Source organism: Phascolarctos cinereus, unplaced genomic scaffold (assembly GCF_003287225.1).
Source record: "Phascolarctos cinereus isolate Bilbo 61053 unplaced genomic scaffold, phaCin_HiC Scaffold_9;HRSCAF=440, whole genome shotgun sequence".
Classification (NCBI taxonomy): domain Eukaryota; kingdom Metazoa; phylum Chordata; class Mammalia; order Diprotodontia; family Phascolarctidae; genus Phascolarctos; species Phascolarctos cinereus.
Genome location: NW_027556402.1, coordinates 100976512 through 101000804, shown reverse-complemented (window position 1 = coordinate 101000804; position 24293 = coordinate 100976512). Strand labels below are relative to the sequence as shown.

At 36.3% G+C, this 24293-nt stretch overlaps 1 protein-coding gene across 3 annotated transcripts in view; it reads right to left on the bottom strand.

The window, feature by feature from the left end:
* Nucleotides 1-21246: 21246 nt before the first annotated feature.
* Nucleotides 21247-24293, bottom strand: part of MAP9 (microtubule associated protein 9) — a 114259-nt gene continuing 111212 nt past the window's right edge. For all 3 annotated transcript variants that reach the window (XM_020994014.2, XM_020994011.2, XM_078148610.1), the window contains exon 14: nucleotides 21247-23992. In XM_020994014.2, the coding sequence (XP_020849673.1) occupies nucleotides 23762-23992 (231 nt within the window). In that variant the 3' untranslated portion in view covers nucleotides 21247-23761. The remainder of the gene's footprint in view (nucleotides 23993-24293) is intronic.

Genomic DNA, 24293 nt, shown 5'->3' with positions numbered 1-24293 from the left:
AGAAAATCATGAAAAGCAAGTCAACATCTTGCTAAAGGAGACCCCCCAAAATACTGAAGAAAATAACACTTTAAACAATAGCCTAACCCAAATGGCAAAAGAGGTCCAAAAAGTCAATGAGGAGAAGAATGCCCTAAAAAGCAAAATTGGCCAAATGGAAAAGGAAGTCCAAAAGATTACTAAGAAAATACTTCCTTAAAAATTAGAATGGAGCAAATGGAAGTTAGTGACTTTATGAGAAATCAAGACACTGTAAAACAAATTCAAAAGAATGAAAAAATAGAAGACAATGTGAAATATCTCATCAGAAAAACATCTGGCCTGGAAAATAGATCCAGGAGAGAGAATTTAAAAATATTGGACTATCTGAAAGCCATGATCAAAAAAAGAGCCTAGACATCATCTTTCAAGAAGTTATCAAGGAAAACTGCCCTGATGTTTTATAACAAGAGGGCAAAATAGAAATTGAAAGATTCCACAGCTCTCCTCCTGAAAGAATTCCCCAAAGGAAAACTCCTAGGAGTATTGTAGCCAAATTCCAGAGTTCCCAGGTCAAGGAGAAAATATTACAAGCAGACAGAAAGAAACAATTCAAGTATTGTGGAAACACAATCAGGATAACACAAGATTTAGCAGCTTCTACATTAAGGGACCGGAAGGCATAGAATATATTATTCCGGAGGGCAAAGGAGATAGGATTACAGCCAAGAATCACTCACCCAGCAAAACTGAATATAATCCTTCAGGGGAAAAAAACGGTCATTCAGTGAAATAGGGACTTCCAAGCATTCTTGATGAAAAGACCAGAGCTGAATAGAAAATTTGAATTCAAATAGAAGACTCAAGTGGAACATGAAGAGATAAACAGGAAAGAGAAATCATAAGAGACTTATTAAGGTGCAACTGTTTACATTCCTGCATGTAAAAGATGATATTTGTAACTCATGAGACCTTTGTCAGTATTAGGGTAGTTGTAGGAAAAAAATTATATGTATGTAGATAGATAGATAGATGGATAGATGGATAGATAGATAGAGGGCACAGGGTGAGTTGAAGATTAAGGGGTCATATCTGGAGAATAAAATTAAGGGATGAGAGATGATTATACTAGGAGAAGAAGAAAGAGAGAGGTAGAATGGGGTAAATTATCTCACATAAAACAGACAAGAAATGTCTTTTACAGTGGAGGGTGAAAAGGGGAAGATGAGAAGAATGAGTGAATCTTAATCTCATAAGATTTGGCTTATGGAGGGAATAACATACACATTCAATTGGGTATGGAAATCTGTCTTACTCTACAGGAAAATGAGGGGGGGGAAGGGGACAAGAGAGCAGGGGAATGATAGAGAGGAGGGCAAATTGGGATGGGGGTAATCAGAAGCAAATACTTCTGAGGAGGGACAGGGTCAAAAGCAAGAATAGAATAAATGGGTGGTGGGATAGGATTAAGGGAAATATACTTGGTTTTTCACAACATGACTACTATGGAAGTATTTTGCATGACTACAGATGTATAACCTGTATTGAGTTGCTTGCCTTTTCAATGAGAGTGGGTGGGGAGGGAGGAAGGGAGAAAATTTGGAACCCAAAGTTTTAAAAACACATTTTAAAAAAAAATTGTTTTCACATGCAACTAGGAAATAAGAAATACAGGAAATGGGTATAGAAATCTATCCTGCCCTACAGGAAAACAGAAGGGGAAGGGGATAAGGGGTGTGTGTGAGATAGCATGGAGGACAGGTTAGGGTAAGGGGTATTCAGAATGCATGCTATCTTGGGGTGACATGAGGGATGAAATGGGGAGAAAATTTGGAACTCAAAATCTTGTGGAAGTGAATGTTGAAAAGTAACAATAAATAAAATTTTAAAAAATTAAAAAAAAAGAAATATGAGTAAATAGAAGACACTTACAAAGAAATTTATATTCATCTAGGGGGATATCAAAGACACACATTCAGAAAGAGAAAATAATTTTACAATTGTAAACTGAACCTCTGATAAAAGAATAGTTTGGCTAAATGGATTAAAAGAGTTTCTAGAAGAAAGGAAGCAAATGATAATGAAAGATGTTATCAGTGAGAAGAGACCACTTCTTGGGGATGGGGGAAGGTGGTGGGACCCGAGTTATGCTTTGAAGGAAGATGAGGAGTTGTAAAATAAACAAATTATTTATTTATTTATTTTTAGCCTTCAACATTCACTTCCATAAGATTTTGAGTTTCAAATTTTCTCTTCATGTTTCCCCTCCCTCCACCCTGAAATGACATGTACGTTGATATAGGCTCAACATATACATTCATATTAAACCTATTTTCACACTAGTTATGTTGTAAAGAGGAACTATGGGACAACCATGGGAGAAACCATGACAAAGAAGAAATGAGAGAGAGAGAGAGAGAGAGAGAGAGAGAGAGAGAGAGCAAATAGTTTGCTTCGATCTGCATTCAGACTCCATAGTTCTTTTTGTGGATGTGGACAGCATTTTTCATCATGAGTCTTTTGGAGTTGCCTTAGATTCTTGCATTGTTAGGAAGAGATAAGTCTGTCTAAGTTAATCATCACACAATGTGGCTGTTACTGGGTACAATGTTCTCCTGGTTCTGCTCACTTCACTCAGCATCAGTTCATATGAAGCATATAGATGCTTTTTCTGAAATCTGCCTGCTCATCATTTCCTATAGCACAATAGAATTCCATTATATTCATATACTACAACTTCTTCAGCCATTCACCAATTGATGGGCATCCCCTCGATTTCCAATTCATGGCCACCACAAAAAGAGCTACTATAATTTATATATGTGGGTCCTTTTCACATTTTTGTGATCCCTTTGGGACATAGACCTAGCAGTGGTATTGCTGGGTCAAAGGGTATGCTCATTTTTATAGCCATTTAGTGATACTTCCAAATTGCTCTCCAGAATGGTTGGATCAGTGCACAACTCCACCAACAATACATTAGTATTCCAATTTTCCCATATCTTCTCCAACATTCATAATTTTCCTGTGTTTTGTCATATTAGCCAATCTCTTAGGTATGATGTGGTACCTAAGAGTTGTCTTGATGTGCATTTCTCTAATCAATAGTGATTTAGAACATTTTTTTCATATGACTATGGATAGCTTTAATTTCTTCACCTGAAAATTGCCTATTCATATCCTTTGACTATTTATCAACTTGGGAATGGATTGTATTCTTATAAATCTGACTTTTTGTTTTTATTTATTTATTTTATTATATATATTATTTTTGTTTTAGAAATGAGGCCTTTATCAGAGACAGAAAATTTTTACAAACTGTGTCTCTGATAAAGGCCTCATTTCTAAAATATATAAAGAACTGAGTCAAATTTATAAGAATTCAAGTCATTTGCCAATTAATAAATGGTCAAAGAAGACGGGGATTTTAAGAAGTGGAAAGGGATTGAATTATAGGCTTGAGAGATGGGCCCATGCAAAGGCAAAGAGTAAGAAGATAGAATGTCCTGACTGGGGAGGATCTGGTAGACCAGTTTGGCTGAAACAGAGAACAGGAAAAGGATTAATATGAAATAAGCCTATAATAGGAGGTAAAAGCCAGAGTGCCAAAGGCTTAAATGATAAACCTGAGCAACATCTCAGTTATCACCAAAGCAACAACCTCCATAGTATGTGTCTCCTACTTGCCACATCAGAAGAAAAGCATCCAATCTCACCTAAGGGTGACCCTTCACTGCAATTACTCTCTTATGGATGGCTTTACGTTAAAGGGGCACTCTGTATGCCATAAGGAAATACAATTTCTGAGGACCTTCCATCAATTAAATCATGCAGTCTTCTCTCTCAACAAAGATGAGGATCTTCAAGCCATATCAATCCCAAAGTCAAGCATGGTAGTAAAGCTATTACTTCTGCTCTTATTTTCATTCTGCTTGATTACAGGTGCTTTCCAATGTCAGGATCCAAGACCACCCTTCTCTTTTTATTTCTCTCTTTTTGCTATTAGGGAACACCCTGTTTTCCAGAACTAAGGCCCAGCAAGCAAGCTGTGCCCTGAGCTTGGCATAAAACAATTCTTTGCACTTATCCTCTAGATGAACACTGCTGCAACTAAATCACAGAACTGATGTCCTTTTAGCTCAGGCAAACACCAACCGCCCTGTACCCAATGCCTTGCTATGAATGGACTTTTTGTCACCAGACAACCTTGCCTCACTGTTGCTTTATGCCCTACTACTGCTGCTACAGTACATTGCTTGATTCTTTGTCTAACCACAAACATATAAATCAAGGTTTAGACCCACTGCTTCGGTTCTCTTTAGTATTCCCAACACATCTATTAAAAAATTAACATAAATCTATTTTTATATTCTCTCCAATTCCCACTCCATTGAAAAAGAAAAAAAAAAAAAGAAAAATATGTGTAACAAATATTCATTCAAATAAAACAAATTTCCTCAGTGGCCATACCCAAAACTATATGTGTCTCATTACATATGTAGTGCAGTTTGCATGGGTGAAAGGAATGCCGTACCAATGAAAATGAGTATCTCTCAGTCTGAATACAAATCTTCAATTCTATTTTTCTTCTACTAAGTAAAATGAATATTAACCATGCAGTTATGTGAGGCTGTGTACCATTCCTTGTGTTAGCTCATGAGCTCCAATGCCTGTCTTATTTCCTCTTTATCTCTTCCCATACCCCAAGTGAATTGTACAAACATAGAAAATGGTTGTTGAAGTTTACAATTTTGATATCTGAGGAAAAAGGAGAAAGCCAAGTCAGCTGGCTTATATGTTCAACCACCTAAGTAAAAAAAAAATAGCTAAATACATAGAAAAATGTAAAATTAATAACCAGAAACTGGCTGTTGGCTGATAATTTTGAGGCATTCCTAAACGCATGATTTAAATTTTGTCACTTTTGAGGTAATGATGTAGTGGATAGGATGTGCAACCAGAAAACTGTGTTTGAGCAGCACTTCAGTCATGTATCAGGGTGATCACAGAGAAGTCACTTATTTTTCAGAACCACAGTTTCCTTGTCTCGAAAATGGGGATAACATTTGTATCACCTAACTCCCAGGGTTGAAAGCACGGTAAATTTTTTTGTTTTAGGCAACTGGGGTTAAGTGACTTGCCCACGGTCACACAGCTAGTAAGTGTCAAGTGTTTGGTCTGAGGCCGGATTTGAACTCAGGTCCTCCTGACTTCAGGGCCGGTGCTCTATCCACTGTGCCACCTCGCTGCCCCAAAAGCATGGTAAATTTAAAAGAATTAATATAAATATGAATAATCATCACTTTTCAAAATATATCTTGTGGACATTCAATTCCAGAATAATAGCTAACAAGAGCCTTCAACCAATGTCCAGCAATGTTAACAAAAAAAAAATACCGTTTTAGCAGTTTTCACTGTGTTGGCTTCCAGGAAGTTGAATTAATGAAATAATAGATATAGAAGGTGAGAGAATGAATGATTCCAAAGAATTTAAGAGAGGTTAGATTATTTTTTTACATATGAAAAAGGTAAGAATTACTGTTTTAACTCTACTTCCACTAATAATAACTGAGCCACTTAATGGCTGTATGACCCTGGGCGTTATTTAATTTGTTTGCCTCAGTTTCTTAATTTGCAAAATGGTGTAATGATAGTACCTGCCTTCCAGGATTGTTGTGAGTATTAAATGAGATAATATTTGTAACATGATTTTCAAACTTTAAGTAAATGATTGCTATTACTTATTATTATTGTTGTTTTTATTATTAAATCTTATGATACTAGCTAGGAAAACTTGGGCAAGACACTTAACCATCTTGGGCCTCCGTTTCCTTTTTAATGAGGGTGTTACATTAAAAGGTTCCTTCCTGCCCTGACACATGTCTAGTTTCTCTCCGCCAATAGAACAAAGAAAGCTTTTTGCTTATAATCTGCATTAGCTCTTTTGTATTTTTAGAGTTAACAGTGGTTGCAAAACCTCCACGACTCTTTGGTCATTTGTTACCAGAGTTGACAGTTTGGTGTCACAAGTGGGACCAGAAAGAGAAACCTTCTGCCCTGACTCCAGTGTGACCTGAAGTATGGTACCCACAAGAGCCCTTTGAGTTCCATTTGATTTGCACTTGGAGAGTGGCAGAAGGTAATTTTCCTTCTCGATTCTCAAACTCCCATCTTTGGTCAAACTCTGCTGCCTTGGAGGACTGAAATTTTTGTTGCCACAACTGAAGAAAGAACTTGCAAGTTTGTCCGTCTTTGAGGAGACGTTTTGTTTGATGCCCCCCTAAAGACAGGATTTGTTTGATCCCCTCCCTCAGGAGAGGTTTTGTTTGCCCCCCCTCCTCAGAAGTTTTGTTTGGCTCCTCCCTGGGAAAAGTTCCAGGTTTTTAGCTCCTTTTTGGGACTTTATTTCAACATGCACGTTAAGATCTTTAGAAATGGGTACCGGCTTCTCTCAAGCCTGTAAACAACCTTTGCATGTTGATCCTCATAAAACAGCAACCTGGAGTCTACATCATGGGCCCCAAACCTCCAGAAGTAATTGGCACAAATTGACCCAAGACAACTCCTGTCACCATTGGCCAACTTGGGGTTCTTTTGATTGGGATAAAATAAATTACCTCAAGAAATATCCTGATGAAGCTGGCAAGAAAATTAAATACCCTGAATGGGACGATTTTAGTAAATGGCTACTCAAAACCACCAAGCAAGAAGCATTCTGGAATTTGGACAAAAGCTTAGATTAAATCATCCTATCCATGTGTCTATCTTATCATTTTGTCTGGGTGTGCGTCTTTGTAAAATGCAAAATTATGTTATGTTTGTGTTGGTTTTTTAATTTAACAACTTTTTAAAAAAATTTTGAGTTCAAAATTCTCTCCTTTCTTCTTCCCACCATGCCCTCCTACTTAAGAAGGTAAGCAATTTGATAACAATCACATAGCCATGTTGCAAAAGAAAACACAAAAAGATTAAACAATAAAAATAGAGAGTGAAAAAAGTACATTTCAATCTGCATTCAGAGTTGATCAGTTCTCTCTCTGGAGGTAGATAGCATTTTTTTCATCACGGATTCTTTGGAATTTTCCTTGGTTATAGTGTTGATCAATGTGGCTGTCTTTCATGGTTGATCACCCTTATGATATTTCTGCGTGTTTGTCCAAGGTTCTCCCAGTCCTGCTAACTTCACTTTGCATGAGTTCACATAAGTCTTCCTAGGTTTTTTTTTAAGCTTTTATTTAGTATTTTATTTTTCCCCAGTTACATGTAAAAACAATTTTTAACATTCATTTTAAAAACTTTGAGCTCCTCTCCCTTTCCACCCCAGCCCCTATTGAGAAGGTAAGTAATTTCATATAGGTTATACATGTGTAGTCATGCAAAACATATTCATAACAGAAATTTTTTGAAAGAAAACATAGACAAAAAAAACTCAAGAAAAATTAAGCAAAAAAAGTATACTTCAGTCTGTACTCAGACATCATCAGTTCTTTCTCTGGGGATGGATAGCACTTTTCATCATAAGTCCTTCAGATCATTGTATTGCTGAGAGTAGCTAAGTCATTTCATGGCTGATCACCTTACAATATTGCTGTTACTTCGTACAGAGTACATTTCATTTTGTATCAGCTCATGCAAGTCTTTCCAGGTTTTTCTGAGAGCATCCTGCTCATTATTTCTTACAGTACAATAGTATTCCATCATAATCATGTTCTACAACTTGTTCAGTCATTCCCCAGTCAATGGGTATCCCCTCAACTTCTAATTCTTTACCCCCAGAACCCCGAGCTGTTATAAATATTTTTGTATATATAGGTCCTTTCCCTTTTTGTCTATCTCTTTTGGGATACAGATCTAGTAGTGGTATTGCTAGATCAAATGGCATGTGTGGTTTTAGCACCCTTTGGGCTTAGGTCCAAAATGCTCTACAGGATGGTTGAATCAATTCACAACTCCACCAACAGTGCATTAAAGTCTCATTTTCCCCACTTTCCTTCCAACATTTGTCATTGACCTTCTCTGTCCTATTAGACAGTCTAATAGGTATGAGGTAGTACCTCAGAATTGTTTCAATTAGAATTTTTTCAAACAATAGTGAGTTAGAGTATTTTTTCATATGACTATAGATAACTTTGATTAATTCATCTGAAAACTGATGATATCTTTTGATCATTTATTAAGTGGGGAATGGTTCTTATCTTTATAAATTTGACTCAGTTCTCTATGTGTTTGAGAAATAAGGCCTTTATCAGAGAAACTTGCTTCAAATTTTTTTCAGTTACTATTACTAACTGTGTTTCCTTCCATCATATTCCCCTCCCTGTTTATTCTATTCTCTCTCTCCTTTCACCCTGTCCCTCCTCAAAACTGTTTTGCGTCTGACTATCCCATTCCCCAATATGCCTCCCTTCTATCACTCCCTCCCACCCTTCTCTTATTCCCTTCTCTCCTTTCCTGTAAGTAAGATAGATTTCTATACTCAATTGAGTGTATATGTTATTCCTTATTTGAGCCAATTCTGATCAGAGTAAGGTTCACACACAACCCCTCACTTCTCCTCTCTTCCCCTCTAAGGCAAAAGCTTTTTCTTGCCTCTTTTATATGAGATAATTTACCCCATTCTACCTCTCCCTTTCCCCTTCTCCCAGTACATTCCTCTCTCACCTCTTAATTTTATTTTTAGATATCATCCCTTCATATTCAACTCACACCTGTGCCCTCTGTTTATACATGTTCCTTCTAACTACACTAATAATGAGAAAGGTCTTATGAATTACAAATATCATCTTCCTATGTAGGAATGTAAACAATTTAACCTTATTAAGTCCCTCATGATTTCTTTTTCCTATTTACCTATTTATGCTTCTTTTGAGTCTTGTATTTGAAAGTCAAATTTTCAATCCAGTTTTGGTCTTTTCATCAAGAATGCTTGAAAAAATGCTTACCATCTTGTTGAATGACCATTTTTCCCCTGAAAAATTATACTCAGTTTTGCTGGGCAAGTGATTCTTGGTTGTAATTCTAGATTCTTTGCCTTCTGGAATATCATATTCCAAGCCCTCAGATCCTTTAATGTAGAAGCTGTTAAATCTTGTGTTGTCCTGACTGTGTCTCCATATACTTGAATTGTTTCTTTCTGTCTGCTTGCAATATTTTCTCCTTGACTTGGGAACTCTGGAATTTGATTATACTTTCTGTGGGAGTTTTCATTTTGGGATCTCTTTCAGGATGTGAAATTTCTATTTTACCCTCTAGTTCTAGAATATCAGGGCAGTTTTCCTTGATAATTTCTTGAAAGATGATGACTAGGCTCCTTTTTTTGATCAGGGCTTTCAAGTCGTCCAATAATTTTAAAATTATCACTCTTGGATCTTTTCCAGGTCAGTTGTTTTTCCAATGAGATATTTTACATTGTCTTCTATTTTTTCATTCTTTTGGTTTTGTTCTATTGTTTCTTGATTTCTCATAAAGTCATTTGTTTCCATTTGCTCTATTTTTTAGGGAATTATTTTCTTCAGTGAACTTTGGACCTTTACCATTTGGCCAGTTCTACTTTTTAAAGCATTCTTCTCTTCATTGGCTTTTTGGACCTTTTTTTTTTTTTTTACCATTTGACCTAGTCTGTTTTTTAAGGTGTTATTTTCTTCAGTATTTTTTTGAGTCTCCTTTAACAAGTTGTTGACTCATCTTTCATGATTTTCTTGCTTCATTCTCATTTCTCTTCCCAGTTTTTTCCTTTACCTCTCTTATTTGATTTTCAAAATACTTTTTGAGCTCTTCCACAGCCTAAGACCAATTCATATTTTTCTTGGAGGTTTTGGATATAAGAAATTTGATTTTGTTGTCTTCTTCTGCGTGTGTGTTTTGATCTTCCTTGTCACCATAATAACTTTCAATAGTCAGAGGTTTTGTATATTGTTTGCTCATTTTCCCAGTTTATTAGTTGACTTTTAAGTCTTTGTTAAAGCATGGCTTTGCTTTCAGGGTGGAGGATGCATTAAATTTCAGGGGGTTTATGCAATTGTTTTCAAAATTACTTCTAGGGACCTGTAATTTTTCAATTCTTCCCAGGTGTTATGTTTTAAGGAGAGGTGTTTACTACTCCTCTGGCCTGTGTCTGCTCTGTGAGAGACCACAAGCACTCTTTTCTGAACTGGAACTGTGAGGAGGGTTCCCCTTCCACTATGGATGCAAGTTCTGCTATGCTGATGCTCCTCCTCACCCTGGGACTGCCCAGGACCTGCATCTCAGCATGAGCAAAGCAACAGAGTCCTGCCTCAGTGCTAGCAAAAAGATCCCTGTAAATTCCTTCTGACCAGTTGTTTGATGCCCCCCCTTACCATCTGTGGGCTGAGAGCTCTAAAAGCAGCCACTGCTGCCGCCACTGCTGATTCAAGCACCTGCAATGCCTTCTTCTGGTTTGCCGAGGTCAGGCACGGCATTTGGTGGACTGTGTTCCGCTCTCACCCAAGTGTGACCTTTCCTGCTCACCTTCTAAGTTGTCTTTGGTGTCTGTGGTCTTAGAGGTCCGGAACTTACCACTGCTGCCAGTGATTCAGTCACCCTGAGGCCTGCTTCAGCTTTGCTGGGGCCCAGCCTGTGCTAGACTGTGCTCCTCTCTTACTCTAGTGCAACAGATCTTTCTTGCTGATCTTCCAAGTTGTTTTGATACAGAAATTTGTTTCACTCTGTCTTTTTGTGGGTTCTGCTACTCTAGAATTTGTTTAGAGTCATTTTTAAAGGTATTTTGAGGGGTTTGGAGGAGAGCTCAAGAAAGTCACTGCTTTTACTTGACTGTCATGGTTCCATTTCATTTGTATTGTTTGTATATTCTGTTGTATATTCTGTATATTGTTGTATATTCTATTGAAAGATTTCTAAAAAGAAAATATAGCCAGCCAGAAAAATTGCAAAGGGATGTTTAGAACACTGGGAAAGGTTAATGAACTTAAATACTTGGAGCAGTTGTTCAAGTAAGCAGGACCAACTCCCACTTTAGCTAAGGGAGTTTTCCACCCTATTATGATATATGACATTGTTATAATTATGTCTCTTTTCCTTTTATAGCAAATTTCTATAATCAAGGAGTTTTCCAAGTATAATATTAAATCTATTAAATAACAGATTAATACTGGAACATCTCTGAGTGAGTGTAATAGGATGCAAGTCAAATTATAATACAGGGATGATATTCTCCTAAGGGGGAAATGATTAGACAAAGTAATAAGACAAAAGTAATATAAAAATTTTCTAAATAAATGGAAGAGTTAATTTTGAGAAGAGCAACAGGATTAAACTTGTCTCTAAGAATTATATACACATGTATATGATTGGCTTCCAAATTTGTCTATCATGAAAATTTAGGTTTTGAGTATGTTTTGGTAATAAGTTCTCAAAATTGGATTAAGGATTTGACACATAAATTGTATTGATAATGGTAAATGCAGTTTCCCATTTTTGAAATTATCTGTCTAATAATTTTATAAAAGTTACAGAAGAGCTCATTTTACGGTTGGACCCTCATAAATTTTAAAAGATTCTTACATCAGGTACAGGTTTTAGGTAAAAATATAAACAGCAAATGACATATAAACTGAAATTCTCTAAAGTTTCAGGATTGGAGAGCCAAATTTATTAAATTGTATTGAGTCTGGTTACCAGCATAATTATCTAGAAACCTCTAGGTCTGGAATCAGAGAAGCAGAGAACCCTTCAGTGCTGTCCTGAGAATAAAACCTGATGTCCAAGAAAAGAAATCTAGGGACCAGATGACTACATGAGACATCTGAGACTCAAAATGTGCTGGTTAAATGGACACTGAAAATGGCTTCCTAAGATACAAGGAGACAGTGTTCATTTACATTGGTGATAATTAGTCAATTGCTTTAGTCTTTTGTGTCTAGACTCAGCTTTTGAGATTCTAGTTTCTGATCTCAGCCTTGATTTCCTGGTTTATGTTTAAGTTTTCTTGGTGATGTTGATGACATAGAACTCTCCCTTCTCAAGACTAGTCCATTGTGAGCCTTCTAAGCAGTTTTATCTGTGACTTGACTTAATGTAATTATGATTAAGAATTTCTAAAAAATCTTATAGATTTAGCTTATAGTGGATTGAAGAGATTAAGACAGCAAGTGGTTAATCGTGAGAATTGAGTGACTGACTCCATCTTGTGACTCAAACCTAGAACTAACTTAGTACCTATTCAGTTATTGGTTTAGTCCAATTTTTGTCTCATGAGAAAACTTTATTCAATTGTGGGAACTGGGAATATATTTTATTGCATTATTTGAACCTAGCACTGCATGGCTAGGAAACTGGACCTTCTCCATGTGCTGTTTAGAGACTCTTAACCAAGGGCCTATGCTATACTGAGCAGAAACTCAAATCCAAAGATTGTTGCAAGGAGTTTTCTCTTAATTGTACATCTCAAGCAATCCATATGTCTTATCTGAAAACTGGCCCTTTGCTAATCAATCAGTCATTGCTTCTAAGGGCTCCTACCAGGCCCTTCTGACTACTCCCACAGCTGCCAAACTTGTGGGTGTGGATTCCTGGATCATCTGGAGAAAGCTTCTGCTCCTGAGTGAACAGCAGAACCCTCTGGGGACCTCAAGATTCATCTAGTGTGGACCTAGAAGCAACCAACACCCAGAGACAAGATGGTTGCCCCAAGCTTTCAGATGAGGGCTGAGTATATTGTCCTGGGTTATTTTTCTTCTTCCCTTTTGTTATGTGCCCAACCACCAAGGTATCATTTCCCTATTGCAACTTACTCAGTGATACCTGGGACACACTTCCCTGACAGGACCTGTCAAGGCCATTCCATCATTGCTAATGTGGAGGAGCTAACAAATTGCTAGAGTTGCCATCTTAACCCCTAAGCTCACCAACCTAAGCCCACAACTGTCCCTCAACTCAACATCTTTTTCTGGCCCAACTGGCCTGTCATGGCATCTTGGCTTACAGCTGCCTCTCCTTTATTGGCCTGAAGGGGAGGGGTTCTTTCAGACCCCTTCCCTTTGAACAAAAGGAGGAAATGTCAGGATCTAGGATCACCCCTCTCTTTTTACTATTAGGAAACACTTTGTTTTCCAGAGCTAAGGCCCAGCAAGCAAGCTGTGCCCTGAGCCTGACACAACAACAACAATCCTTTACAGTCACCTTCTGAGTGAACACTGATGCAGCGAAATCACAGAACTGGTGGTCCCTGAGCTCAGGTAAGTACCAACAGGCCCAGACACAAAACCGTACTATGAATGGACTATTTGTCACTAGACAACCTTGTTTCACTCTTACTCTTATGTCTCACTACTGTTGTGGCACTGTACTGTTTAATTCTTTGTCTAGCTACAAGTATATAAATCAAGGTTTAACTCTACTGCCTTGGGTTTCCTACTAGAGGAAGTCCTGACATGTGTCTAATTTTTCTTCCCCAGTGGAATAAAACTTTTTGCTTATAACCTGTGTGAGGTCTTTGGTATTTTTGGAGTTACCAATGGTTGCAAAACCTCTGTGACTCTTTGGTCATTTGTTACCAGAGCTGACACCACCAAACTGGAATTTCCTGGTCAGCCTTAGCAGCTAGCACCCAAGTAGGAGAGGCATGTTGCAGTGGATTGAGTGCTGGGCCTGGAGTTAGGAAGACTGGATTTCAAATCTGGATGCTTACTAGCTTTTGAACCCCAGCACATCACATAACCTCAGTTTCCTCATTTGTAAAACGGGGATAATAATAGCACCTACCTCCCAGGGTTGTTGTAAGTATTAAATCAAATGAGATAATAGTTGTAAAGTACTTAATATGTTATTTGGCACAAAGTAAGTGCTATATGAATGCTAGCTATTATTATTATTGCTTGCATAGCAAAGGCACCAATTTTATTGAGCATGACCCTCAACACTTTTCATCTTGTCAAGTGAATCTCCTGGGATGATTTACATGGATCACAAAGGACATGATTGGGGCAAAAAGTAATTTTCTTACTCCAAGTCAAAGAGTAAGTAAACTTGGATCAGGGAGTGATAGGCAGGATCAAAGAATGTGCAAAGACAGACCTAGCCTAAGCTTTTACTGGGTTTTGAAGACTGGCTTGCTAGCCACTTCTTTGGTCTTGATCTAACAAAAGTATCTATGATAGCCTAAGTCAGTGGCAAAAAGCCACAGGATCCTTTGGGGAAAAGGAAAAATAGCAGTTACAAATAGGAAGGGTTATAGGGCAGAGTCTTGGAAAAAAAAAATCTATATCTATATCCTGTCAACAATATCTCCCTGGAACCTCCATTTTGGGGAGGAGCCCAGGCTGACCAACCTTCACTCCCTTCATGGCTTAACTTTTAACTTCCTGGATTTTGATTCCATGCCCCAAGATGGGTGTACCACATACTCAACCTTCAACTCCCTTTTGTATGTGATATTCACCCATAAGAATATAAGGTCCATGAAGGCAGGCAGTGTCTTTTTGCTTGTACTTGTATCCCTCTTAGCATAGGACTTGGAACAAAAGTAAGAGCTTAATAAATGTTTCTTGCCTCACTGTTATCTCAGAAAAAAACTATCATAATAGACACTGCTTGAGAGAAAAACAATCAGGATGATGAAGGGCCTCAAGATGCCATGTGAGGAATGGGTGGAGGAACTCGGAATGCTAAGCCTGATGAAGAGGAGACTTGATGGGGTGTGCAACATATCCATTTCCAAGTATGTGAAAGGCTATCTTATGGAAGAGGACTTAGACTCTCTGCTTGGCCCAACCAGGAGCAATAAGCAAGTGGCAAGAGGCAGATTTAAGTTTGATGTAAGGAAAAATTTTAAGCAATGGTTAATCATTAGAGAAAATTCAAGAAAGGTGTACAGCCCAGATTCATATAATGTTCGGTAAGTTTGACAAATAGATGGTTTATTCAACAAGGTAGGTAAATGCTGTCATTCTGTAGTGGGAGGCTTCTGTACAAAAAGCCCAGAGAAAATGCTCCATGGCATTTGGAAAATATTAGTGTCTACAGATGGGAGAAACAGTCTATTGGCAATAAAATTTCAGTCTTATGTTTTTAATAAGTTAACTGCCAGCTGCAGAGAAGGGACTATGTACATTTTCATAACTGTTCACTCTGAAATAGATGTTGTCCTTTATGACAGAAAATAATGACTTTTTCATGAAAATTTTTATTTCTTGCCATTTTCTGCATATGTTTTCTTCCATATCTTCCCTTTTATTTATTTAGAAGTAGTTTCTCAATTCAATAAGAGAGAATAAATCTCTTTTGCATTTAAATTTGCCAAGTGAATTCTGAGTTTCACAGGAAGAGATCTGAGTCCTCCTACTGAATGCTTCTATACCCAATCTGGCTGTGATGTTTTTGTTTTCCTACCTTTATAAAAATCACAGGCAGCTAGGTGGCACAGTGGACAGAATTCCTGGCCTGGAATCAAGAAGAACATCTTCATAAGTTCAAATCTGGCCTCAGACAATTACTAGCTGTGTGCCCCTGGAGAGGTCACAACCTAGTTGGCCTCAGTTTCCTCAACTGGAGAAAAATGGCAAACCACTTTTCCTTGTCAAGAAAACCTCAAATGTGGTCACAAAGAGTCAGACATGGCTAAAAACAATAGAACAACAAAGATTTAAAGCTGGAAGGGGCATCTAGTCTACCTTTTTTTTTAACATGAAGAAAGTGAGATCAAGAAATGGAGTAACTTACCTAAGATCACATAAATAGTATCAGAGCCAAGATTTGAAAACACCCAAGTCCTCTGACTCCGCATATAGTGCTGTTTCTACTCTGCCATAATCTCTTTATCAGACTTCATTCAGCAAACATTTTTCTATTAGCACATCCGATGCTTGTAAGATCACTTTTCCACCAAACTCAATTGGGTTTTTTGTTTTTGTTTTTGTTTTTTTTACAAATTTTGCTTCAGTTTGATGTGGAATTTCTGTGCCCTAATCCCACTCACCAACAAGAATTTCCCATGTCATCCTTAAAGATATTAGATATTGAAAGGGCTAGGGGCAGCTAGGTAGCACAGTAGATAGAGCACTGGCCCTGGATTCAGGAGGACCAGAGTTCAAATCTGGCCTCAGACACATAACACTTACTAGCTGTGTGGCCCTGGGCAAGTCATTTAACCCCATTGCCTAACCAAAATGGATAGATAGATAGATAGATATTGAAAGGGTTAATATCAGCAGCTGTTTATTAAATTTGTTCATGTGTAAGCTTCTAGGCATCTTGGTGATACAATGGATAGAGAGCTAGAACTGGAGTCAGGGAGATCTAAGTTCACATCTGGCCTCAGACTCTACTAGTTATGTGACTATGGGTTAAGTCAGTTAAGCTTTGCCTGCTTCAGAAGTGTCCTCCTTTGTAAAATTGGAATAAATATAGCACTTACCCATTAGATTATTGTGAAAATAAGGAGACAATATTTGTAAAGCATTTTGCAAACCTTAAAACACTATATACCACTGTAACCAAGAAAGAAAGCAGAAAGCTGGGAAACAATCTTTACAGAAAGTATCTCTGATGAAGGCCTCACTTCTGAAATATATAGAGAACTGAGAAAATAAGCCATTCCCCAATTTATAAATGGTCAAAGGATATGAACAGGTTGTTTTCAGATGAAGAAATCAGAGCTATCTATAGGCATAAGAAGTGCTCTAAATCACATCTGATTAGAGAAATGCAAATTAAAACAGCTCTGAGGTACCACCTCACACCTATCACATAGGCTAATATGACAAAAAAAGAAAATGATAAATGTGGAGAGGATGCGGGAAAACTGGGATACAAATGCGCTGTTGGTGGAATTGTGAACTGATCCAATCATTCTGAAAAGCAATTTGGAGCTATGCCCAAACGTCAAAAAAACTGTGCATACCCTTTGATCTAGCAATACCACTACTAGATCTATATCCCAAAGAGATCATAAAAAGGGAAAAGAACCCACATATACAAGGATATTTATAACAGCACTTTTTATTGTAGTAAAATATTGGAAATTGAAGGGATAGCCATCAACTGAGGAATGGCTGGACAAGGTGTGGCATATGAATGTAATGGGATACTATTGGGCAATAAGAAATGATTAACAGGCAGACTTCAGAAAAACCTGGAGAGACTTATATGAACTGATACAAAGCGAAATGAGCAGAACAAGGAAAACGTTGTACACAGAATCAGCAACATTGCATGATGATCAACTATGAATGACTCAGCTCTTCTCAGAAACACAGTGATCCAAGACAAGTACAAGGGGCTCATGAAGGAAAATACAATCCACACCCAGACAATGAGCTGATTGACTCTGAATGCAGATCAAAGCATACTTTTTTCACTTATTTTAGTCTTTTTCATGTTTTTTAAATCCTTTTGATCTGTTCCTTCTTTCATAGCTATGACTAATATGGAAATAAGTTTTATGCGATAGCACAGGTATATAGAGCCTGTATTAAATTGCCTACCATTTTTGGAAGAGGGGAGGGAGGGAGGAAAATTTGGAATTCAAAATCTTGTAAAAATGAATGCTAAAAATTGTCATGACATGTAATTGAGAAAAATAAAATACTTTAAAAAATTTATGAAGAAAACATTATAGAAATGCTAGTTATTATTATTATTACTTATTAACAGCTCTGTCTCAATTAAATCCAATCCATGCTCAAGTCAAGACATCACCCTTGTGATGTCATTGGTCCTCTTTGAGAATGGAGGATGGACAACTTATTAACAAGCATTTATTAAGCACCTACTATGCTAGCTTCTCAGGGGCTCACTGACAAAAAATGAAATAGTCCCTACCTTCAAGGAGCTTACCTTCTGTTGGTAGATTGCTTGCTAATTATCTCTTGGGAATGAATATTTCCAGGTTGCAGGTTGCTTTGACTATTATTTTTTTTTTAATTTAATAGTGTTTTTTGAGCTGATCATCATGCAATGTTGCTGATTCTGTGTACAATGATTTCCTAGTTCTACTCATTTCACTTTGAATTAGTTCATACAAGTCTAGGTGTTTCTGAAATCTGCCTGTTCATAATTTCTTATTACATAATATTTTTCCATTAAATTCATATATCACAGCTTGTTCAGTCATTCCCCAACTGATGGGCATTCCCTCAGTTTCCAATATTTTTCTACCCACAAAAGGGCTAGTATATATATATGTGTGTGTATGTGTGTGTGTGTGTGTGTGTATGTATATGTATATGCATATATGTATGTGTGTATATATGCATATACATATAAACATATGTATATGTGTATATGCACACATATCTGTATATATGTATGTATGCATAGCACATGTAGTTACTTTTCCCCTTTCTCATGATCTTTTTGGGGTACAGACCTTGTTGTATTGCTGGATCAAAGGATATGCACAGTTCAGTTGCCATTTGGGCATAGCTCCAAATTGCTCTTCAGAATGGTTGGATCAGTTCACAACTCCACCAACAGTGCATTCATGTCCCAGTTTTCCCACATCCTCTCCAACATTTATTTTTATTTTGTCATAATAGCCAATCTGACAGGTATGAGGTGGTCTCTCAGAGTTGTTTTAATTGCACTTCTTTAATCAAATGTGATTTAGAGCACTCCTTCATATGCCTGTAGATAGCTTTGATTTCTTCATCTTAAAATTGTTCATATCCTTCGACTATTTATCAATTGGGAAATAGCTTATTTTCTTATAAATTTGGCTCAATTCTCTATATATTTGAGAAATGAGGCCTTCATTGGAGATACATGCTGGATAGATTGTGTCCCAGCTTTCTGCTTTTCTTCTAATCTTGGTTGCATTGGTTTTGTTTGTAAAAAGATTTTTAATTTAATACAATCAAAATTATCTATTTTTCATTTTGTATTGATCTCTATCTCTTATTTGGTCATGAATTCTTCCCCTCCCCATAGATCTGACAGGTAGACTATTCCTTGCTCTTTTAATTTTCTTATGGTGTCACCCTTTATGTCTAAATCATGTACCCATTTTGACTGTATCTTGGTATATGGTGTGATATGTTGGTCTACACCTAGTTTGTGCCCTATTATTTTCAAGTTTTCCCAGGAGTTTTTTTTTCCAAATAGTGAGTTTTTATCCCAAAAGCTGAGGTCTTTGGGTTTATCAAACACTAGGTCACTATAGACATTGACAACTGTGTCTTGTGTACCCCATCTATTCCACTGATCCACCACTTTATTTCTTAGCCAGTAGCAGAGAGTTTTGATGATTACTGCTTTATAATACAGTTTGAGGTCTGGTATTGCTAGGCCACCTTCCTTTGTATTTTTTCCCATTAATTCTTTTGATATTCTTGGCCTTTTGTTCTTCAGATGAATTTTGTTATTTTTTCTAGCTCTATCAAATAATTTTTGGTAGTTTGATAGATATGGCACTGAATAAGTAAATTAGTTTAGGTAGAATTATCATTTTTATTATATTGGTTAAGCCTGCCCACGAGCAATTGGTATTTTTTCAGTTGTTTAGATCTGAGTTTATTCATGTGAAAAGTGTTTCGTAATTGTGTTCATACTCTTGGCAGGTAGACTTCCAAGTATTTTATATTGTTTACAATTATTTTAAATGAAATTTCTCTTTCTATCTTTTGTGGCTGGGCTTTTTTGGTCATTCAAAAGTACTGATGATTTATGTGAGTTTATCTTATATCCTGCAACTTTGCTAAAATTGTTAATTATGTCAAGTAATTTTTCTAATTACTTCTCTATAGTTCTCTAAGTATACCATCATATCATCTGTAAATAGTGATAGTTTTGCTTCTTCTTTGCCTATTTTAATTCCTTTGATTTCTCTTTCTTCTCTTATTGTGATAGCTAACATTTCTAGTACTATATTGACTAATAGTGGTCATAATGGGTATCCTTGCTTCATCCCTAATCTTATTGGGAAGGCTTTTAGCTTATTCCCATTAGAGATAATGCTTGCTTATGGTTTTGATAGCTACTGCTTATCATTTTAGGGAATATTTCCTTTATTCCTATGCTCTCCAGCGCTCTTAATAGGAATGAGTGCTGTATTTTGTATTTAGCTGCTTCATAAAGTTCCCTCACATCAACCCCATGAATAGTACATAGTGCAAATATTACCCTCATTTTACAGATGAGAAAATTGAGTCTAAGAACATTAAGTCACAAGGTCACACATGGATAGTGAGTAAAAAAAGTCAGAATACAGACAAGATGTTCTAACTTCAGTTCTGCAGTCTTCTTTACTATAAAGCCTCATGTAGTGAAGGAGATGGAATCTAATGGTTGAAATTGAATTTTTCTTTTCTATCTCTTTTCCCCATTAGTGCGTATTGATCAAGACTGGACTGTAACACAAATGTAGACAGGATGGTGGGTTGAATAGGGGTAGGATAGTGGGAATAGCTACATTTTCTTTCTTGTACTAAATCTCTAGAGCAACATAATACTGTGCTACATTCTAGAAGCAAAAATAGCAATTTTATAACACAATACAACTTACTTTAGTGATCTGTCCTGTACATTGTCATTCTTTTTAGGAAGCTTACGTGTGCATTCACATACACATGGAAACACACAGAGAGTGCCTATTCCACCACATGGAGAGATCTATTCTGACACCTTGCTCTGAGAGAGTCACCATTAATCTGGTATGGATCCATCTAGGACATTGATGAATCACAAAATCACAGCATTTAAGAGCTAAAAGCTACATTAGCAATTATATAAGAGAAATGTCTGTTTTTATGAGGATGCTAAGGGCCATAAGCTGAAATGACACAAAATTACTTATTAATAGGAATAACAGCTGATATTTATATAGGACTTAAAGTTTTGTAAAGCACTTTGATATGACAGGAAGCAAGAAACTGGGGTCATACAAATAATAAGTGTCAGAGACGAGATTTAACTCTGATCTCCCAACTCTAAATCCAGGGCTTAATCTATAATGCCACTCTGCAAAGTAAAGAGGTAAGGATTAGATCCCAGGTCTCCTGATTCCCAGATCAGTGAGATATGTAGATTTCTTTAATTGGCATGGATGAAAATCCTATTTTTCAGTCATAGCCTCATGTTCAAAGAACCTTTATTGAAAACTATGATTTGAATCATTTAGAATGTTAATCATCAGCAGATATACTTTCTTAGTTCTTTTACAAAAAAAATTTTAATATTTTTTTCTTTTTAAATTTTGAGCTTCAAAATCTCTCCCTCCCTCCCACCCCTTCCCCACCCACTGAGAAGGCAATCAATATGATATCAATTATACATGTGAAATCATGCAAAACATACTTCTGCATTAGCCATATTTTTTTTAAAAAGCAAGAAAAACAAAGTGAGAAAATTATACTTCAAATTACATTCAGAGTTCATCAGTTCTTTCTCAGGAGTTCTTTATTATGAGTCCTTTGGAATTGTTTGGGATGATTGTATTGAGCAAAGTAGCCAATTCTTTCACAGCTGATCATCATTACAAAATTGCTGTTGCAATGCACAATAATCTCTCAATTTTTCTCACTTCATTTTGCATCAGTTCAAATAGGACTTGCCAAGCATCCCCCTCATCATTTCCCATATAGTAAAATAGCATTCCATCACAATCATATGCCACAACTTATTTAGCCATTCCCCAACTGATGAACATCCCCTTGATTTACAATTCTTAGCCACAACAAAAAGAGCTGCTACAAATATTTTATACCTAAAAGTTTTTTTTTTCTTTTCATTTGATCTTTTTGGGATACAGACCTAGTAACGGTATTATTGGGCCAAAGGTTATGCATAGTTTTATAGCCCTTTGGGCATAGTTCTAAATTGTTCTCCAAAATGATTGGACCAGTTCACTACTCTACCAACAATTCATTAGTGTACCTATTTTCCCTCATCCCCTCCAGCATTTATTATTTTGATAGGTGTGAGGTGATAACTTCAGAATTCTTTTAAATTACATTTCTCTAATCGATAGTGATTTAGAGCATTTTATATGACGACAGATAGCTTCGATTTCTTCTGAAAACTGTCTGTTTTGACCAACTATCCTTTGGTCATTTATAAATTAAGGAATGGCTCTTCTTTTAAACAATAAATTTGACTCAGTTCTATATTCAGTATATATTTGAGAAATGAAGCTTTATCAGAGAAAACTGCTGTAAAATATTTTAATATTACTTTATTGTCCATGGTACCTTTTAACAAAATATAGTGTCCCTGATTATCTCTTTTAATTAGGTCTATTTTTGCTTTGCTTTGTCTAAGATAATGATTGCTACTCCTGCCTTTTTTTTGCTTCAACTGAAGAATAGTCTGTCTTTCCATTTTAAGTGTGTCTCTTGTAAATGACATATTGTTATATTCTGTTTCTATACATTTCTATAAAAAGTATATTCTATACATGTATATTTCTGACATGTATTTCTATACATAACTGACTCTTCCCTCTTTGAACCAATTCTGTTGAATGAGGTTCAAGTATTACTCACCACTCCCTGTTTTCCTCTCCATGCTTCCCTCTTACCTCTTCAGGTTTTTTTCTTCTTTTTTTTTTGAGATCATCCCAACATAATTGACTCACACTCATACCCATAAACATGTCTGTGTAAACTCCTTTAAACTGCCCTAATAATGATAAAGTTCTTAGGAATTACATATATCATTTTCTGATATAGGAATGTAAACAGCTTAACTTTATTGAGTCTCTTGTGATTACTCTTTCATATTTATCTTTTTATGCTTCTCTTTGGTCTATGTTTGGATGTCAAGTTTTCTATTCAGCTCTTTTCATTACCTAGTATTTTTATAAGGAATGTTTGAAAGTCCTTTTTTAAAAATATCCATTTTTCCCCTGGAAGGATTACCCTGTTTTTCTGGGTCAGTTATTCTTGGTAGTAATCCTAACTCCTTTGCCTTCCAGAGTGTCATATTCCAATCCTTCCACTCCTTTCATGTTGAAGCTGCTAAATCTTGTGTGATCTGACTGTGACTCCATGATATTTGAATTGTTTCTGCCTGCTTGAAGTATTTTCTCTTTGAACTGGGAGCTCTGGAATTTCGCTATAATATTTCTGGGAGTTTTCATTTTTGGATCTCTTTCAGCAGGTGATCAGTGAATTCTTTCAATATCTATTTTGCCCTCTGGATCTAAGATATATGGGTAGTTTTACTTTATAATTTCTTGAAATATGATGTCTAAGTCTTCCTTTGGTCATAACTTTCAGGTAGTCCAATAATTCTTAAATTATCTCTCAATCTATTTTCCACATCAGTTGTTTTTCCTATAAGATATTTCACATTTTCTTCTTTTTTTCATTCCTTTGACTTTATTTTATTTTTTTTTTGGATGTTTCATGGAGTCATTAACTTCCATTTACTCAACTCTAATTTTTAAGAAACTATTTTTTGTTCACTTTCTAGCTACTTTTTCCATTTGGCAAATTCTACTTTTTAAGGACTTCATTTCTTTAGTGAATTGTTGTGCCTCTTTTACAACCAGGCCAATTTTGTTTTTTAAGGTGTATATTTTCTTCAGTATTTTTTGTGCCTCTTTTACCAAGCTGTTAATTCTTTTTTTCATATTACTCTTATATCACTCATTTCTTTTCCCAATTTTCCCTCTACTATACTTCTCTCTTTCTTTAATTCTTCCAGCACTTCTTTTTGGGTTAGGGTCCAATTAGAATTCCCTTTGAGGCTTTTTTGGTAGATGTCTTCACATTGTTGTCTTTTTCCGCGATTGTCTTAGTCTTCTGGCACCATAGCAGCTTTTAATGGTCAAACTTTTTTTTAAAATTTGTTTGCTTATTTTTCCAGTCTATTTTTTTGATTTTGAACTTGATGTTAAAGTTGGGCTCTGCTCACCTGGGGATGTGGAGGCACTTGTCACAATATTCAGCTTTTTTATGCTCCTGGATTTAGAGTTAGTTCCGGGTAGGGGGGTGGTCCTGCAAGTTTTTGGTGCTTCCAAGATGGTGTGATTCTGGAAGAGAATATGGTCACTGCTCTTCTGGTCTATGCTTTCATCTTTACCCAGGTAGGGACCTTCCTATGTATTTAACAATAAAAACAAAACCAAAGGTTAATTGATAATTTCTAAATTAATTATATTAAGAAAAGGGTTCACATGAAATATTGATTTTTGGTGCCAACAGCTTAGAAACTTGGCTCCTCCTCCCAAGGCACTGATTCATGCTAAACAGTAGCAATTACTGACTGGTGGAGGAAGAATTGCTTTCCATTGACAATGGGAAATATTTCAATTTCATGCTGTTTCACATTTATTATTTTAATCCTTTCAGCAATTCACAATTGCTGAACTTTTTAAAAATAAAAATTATCAGGTTTTT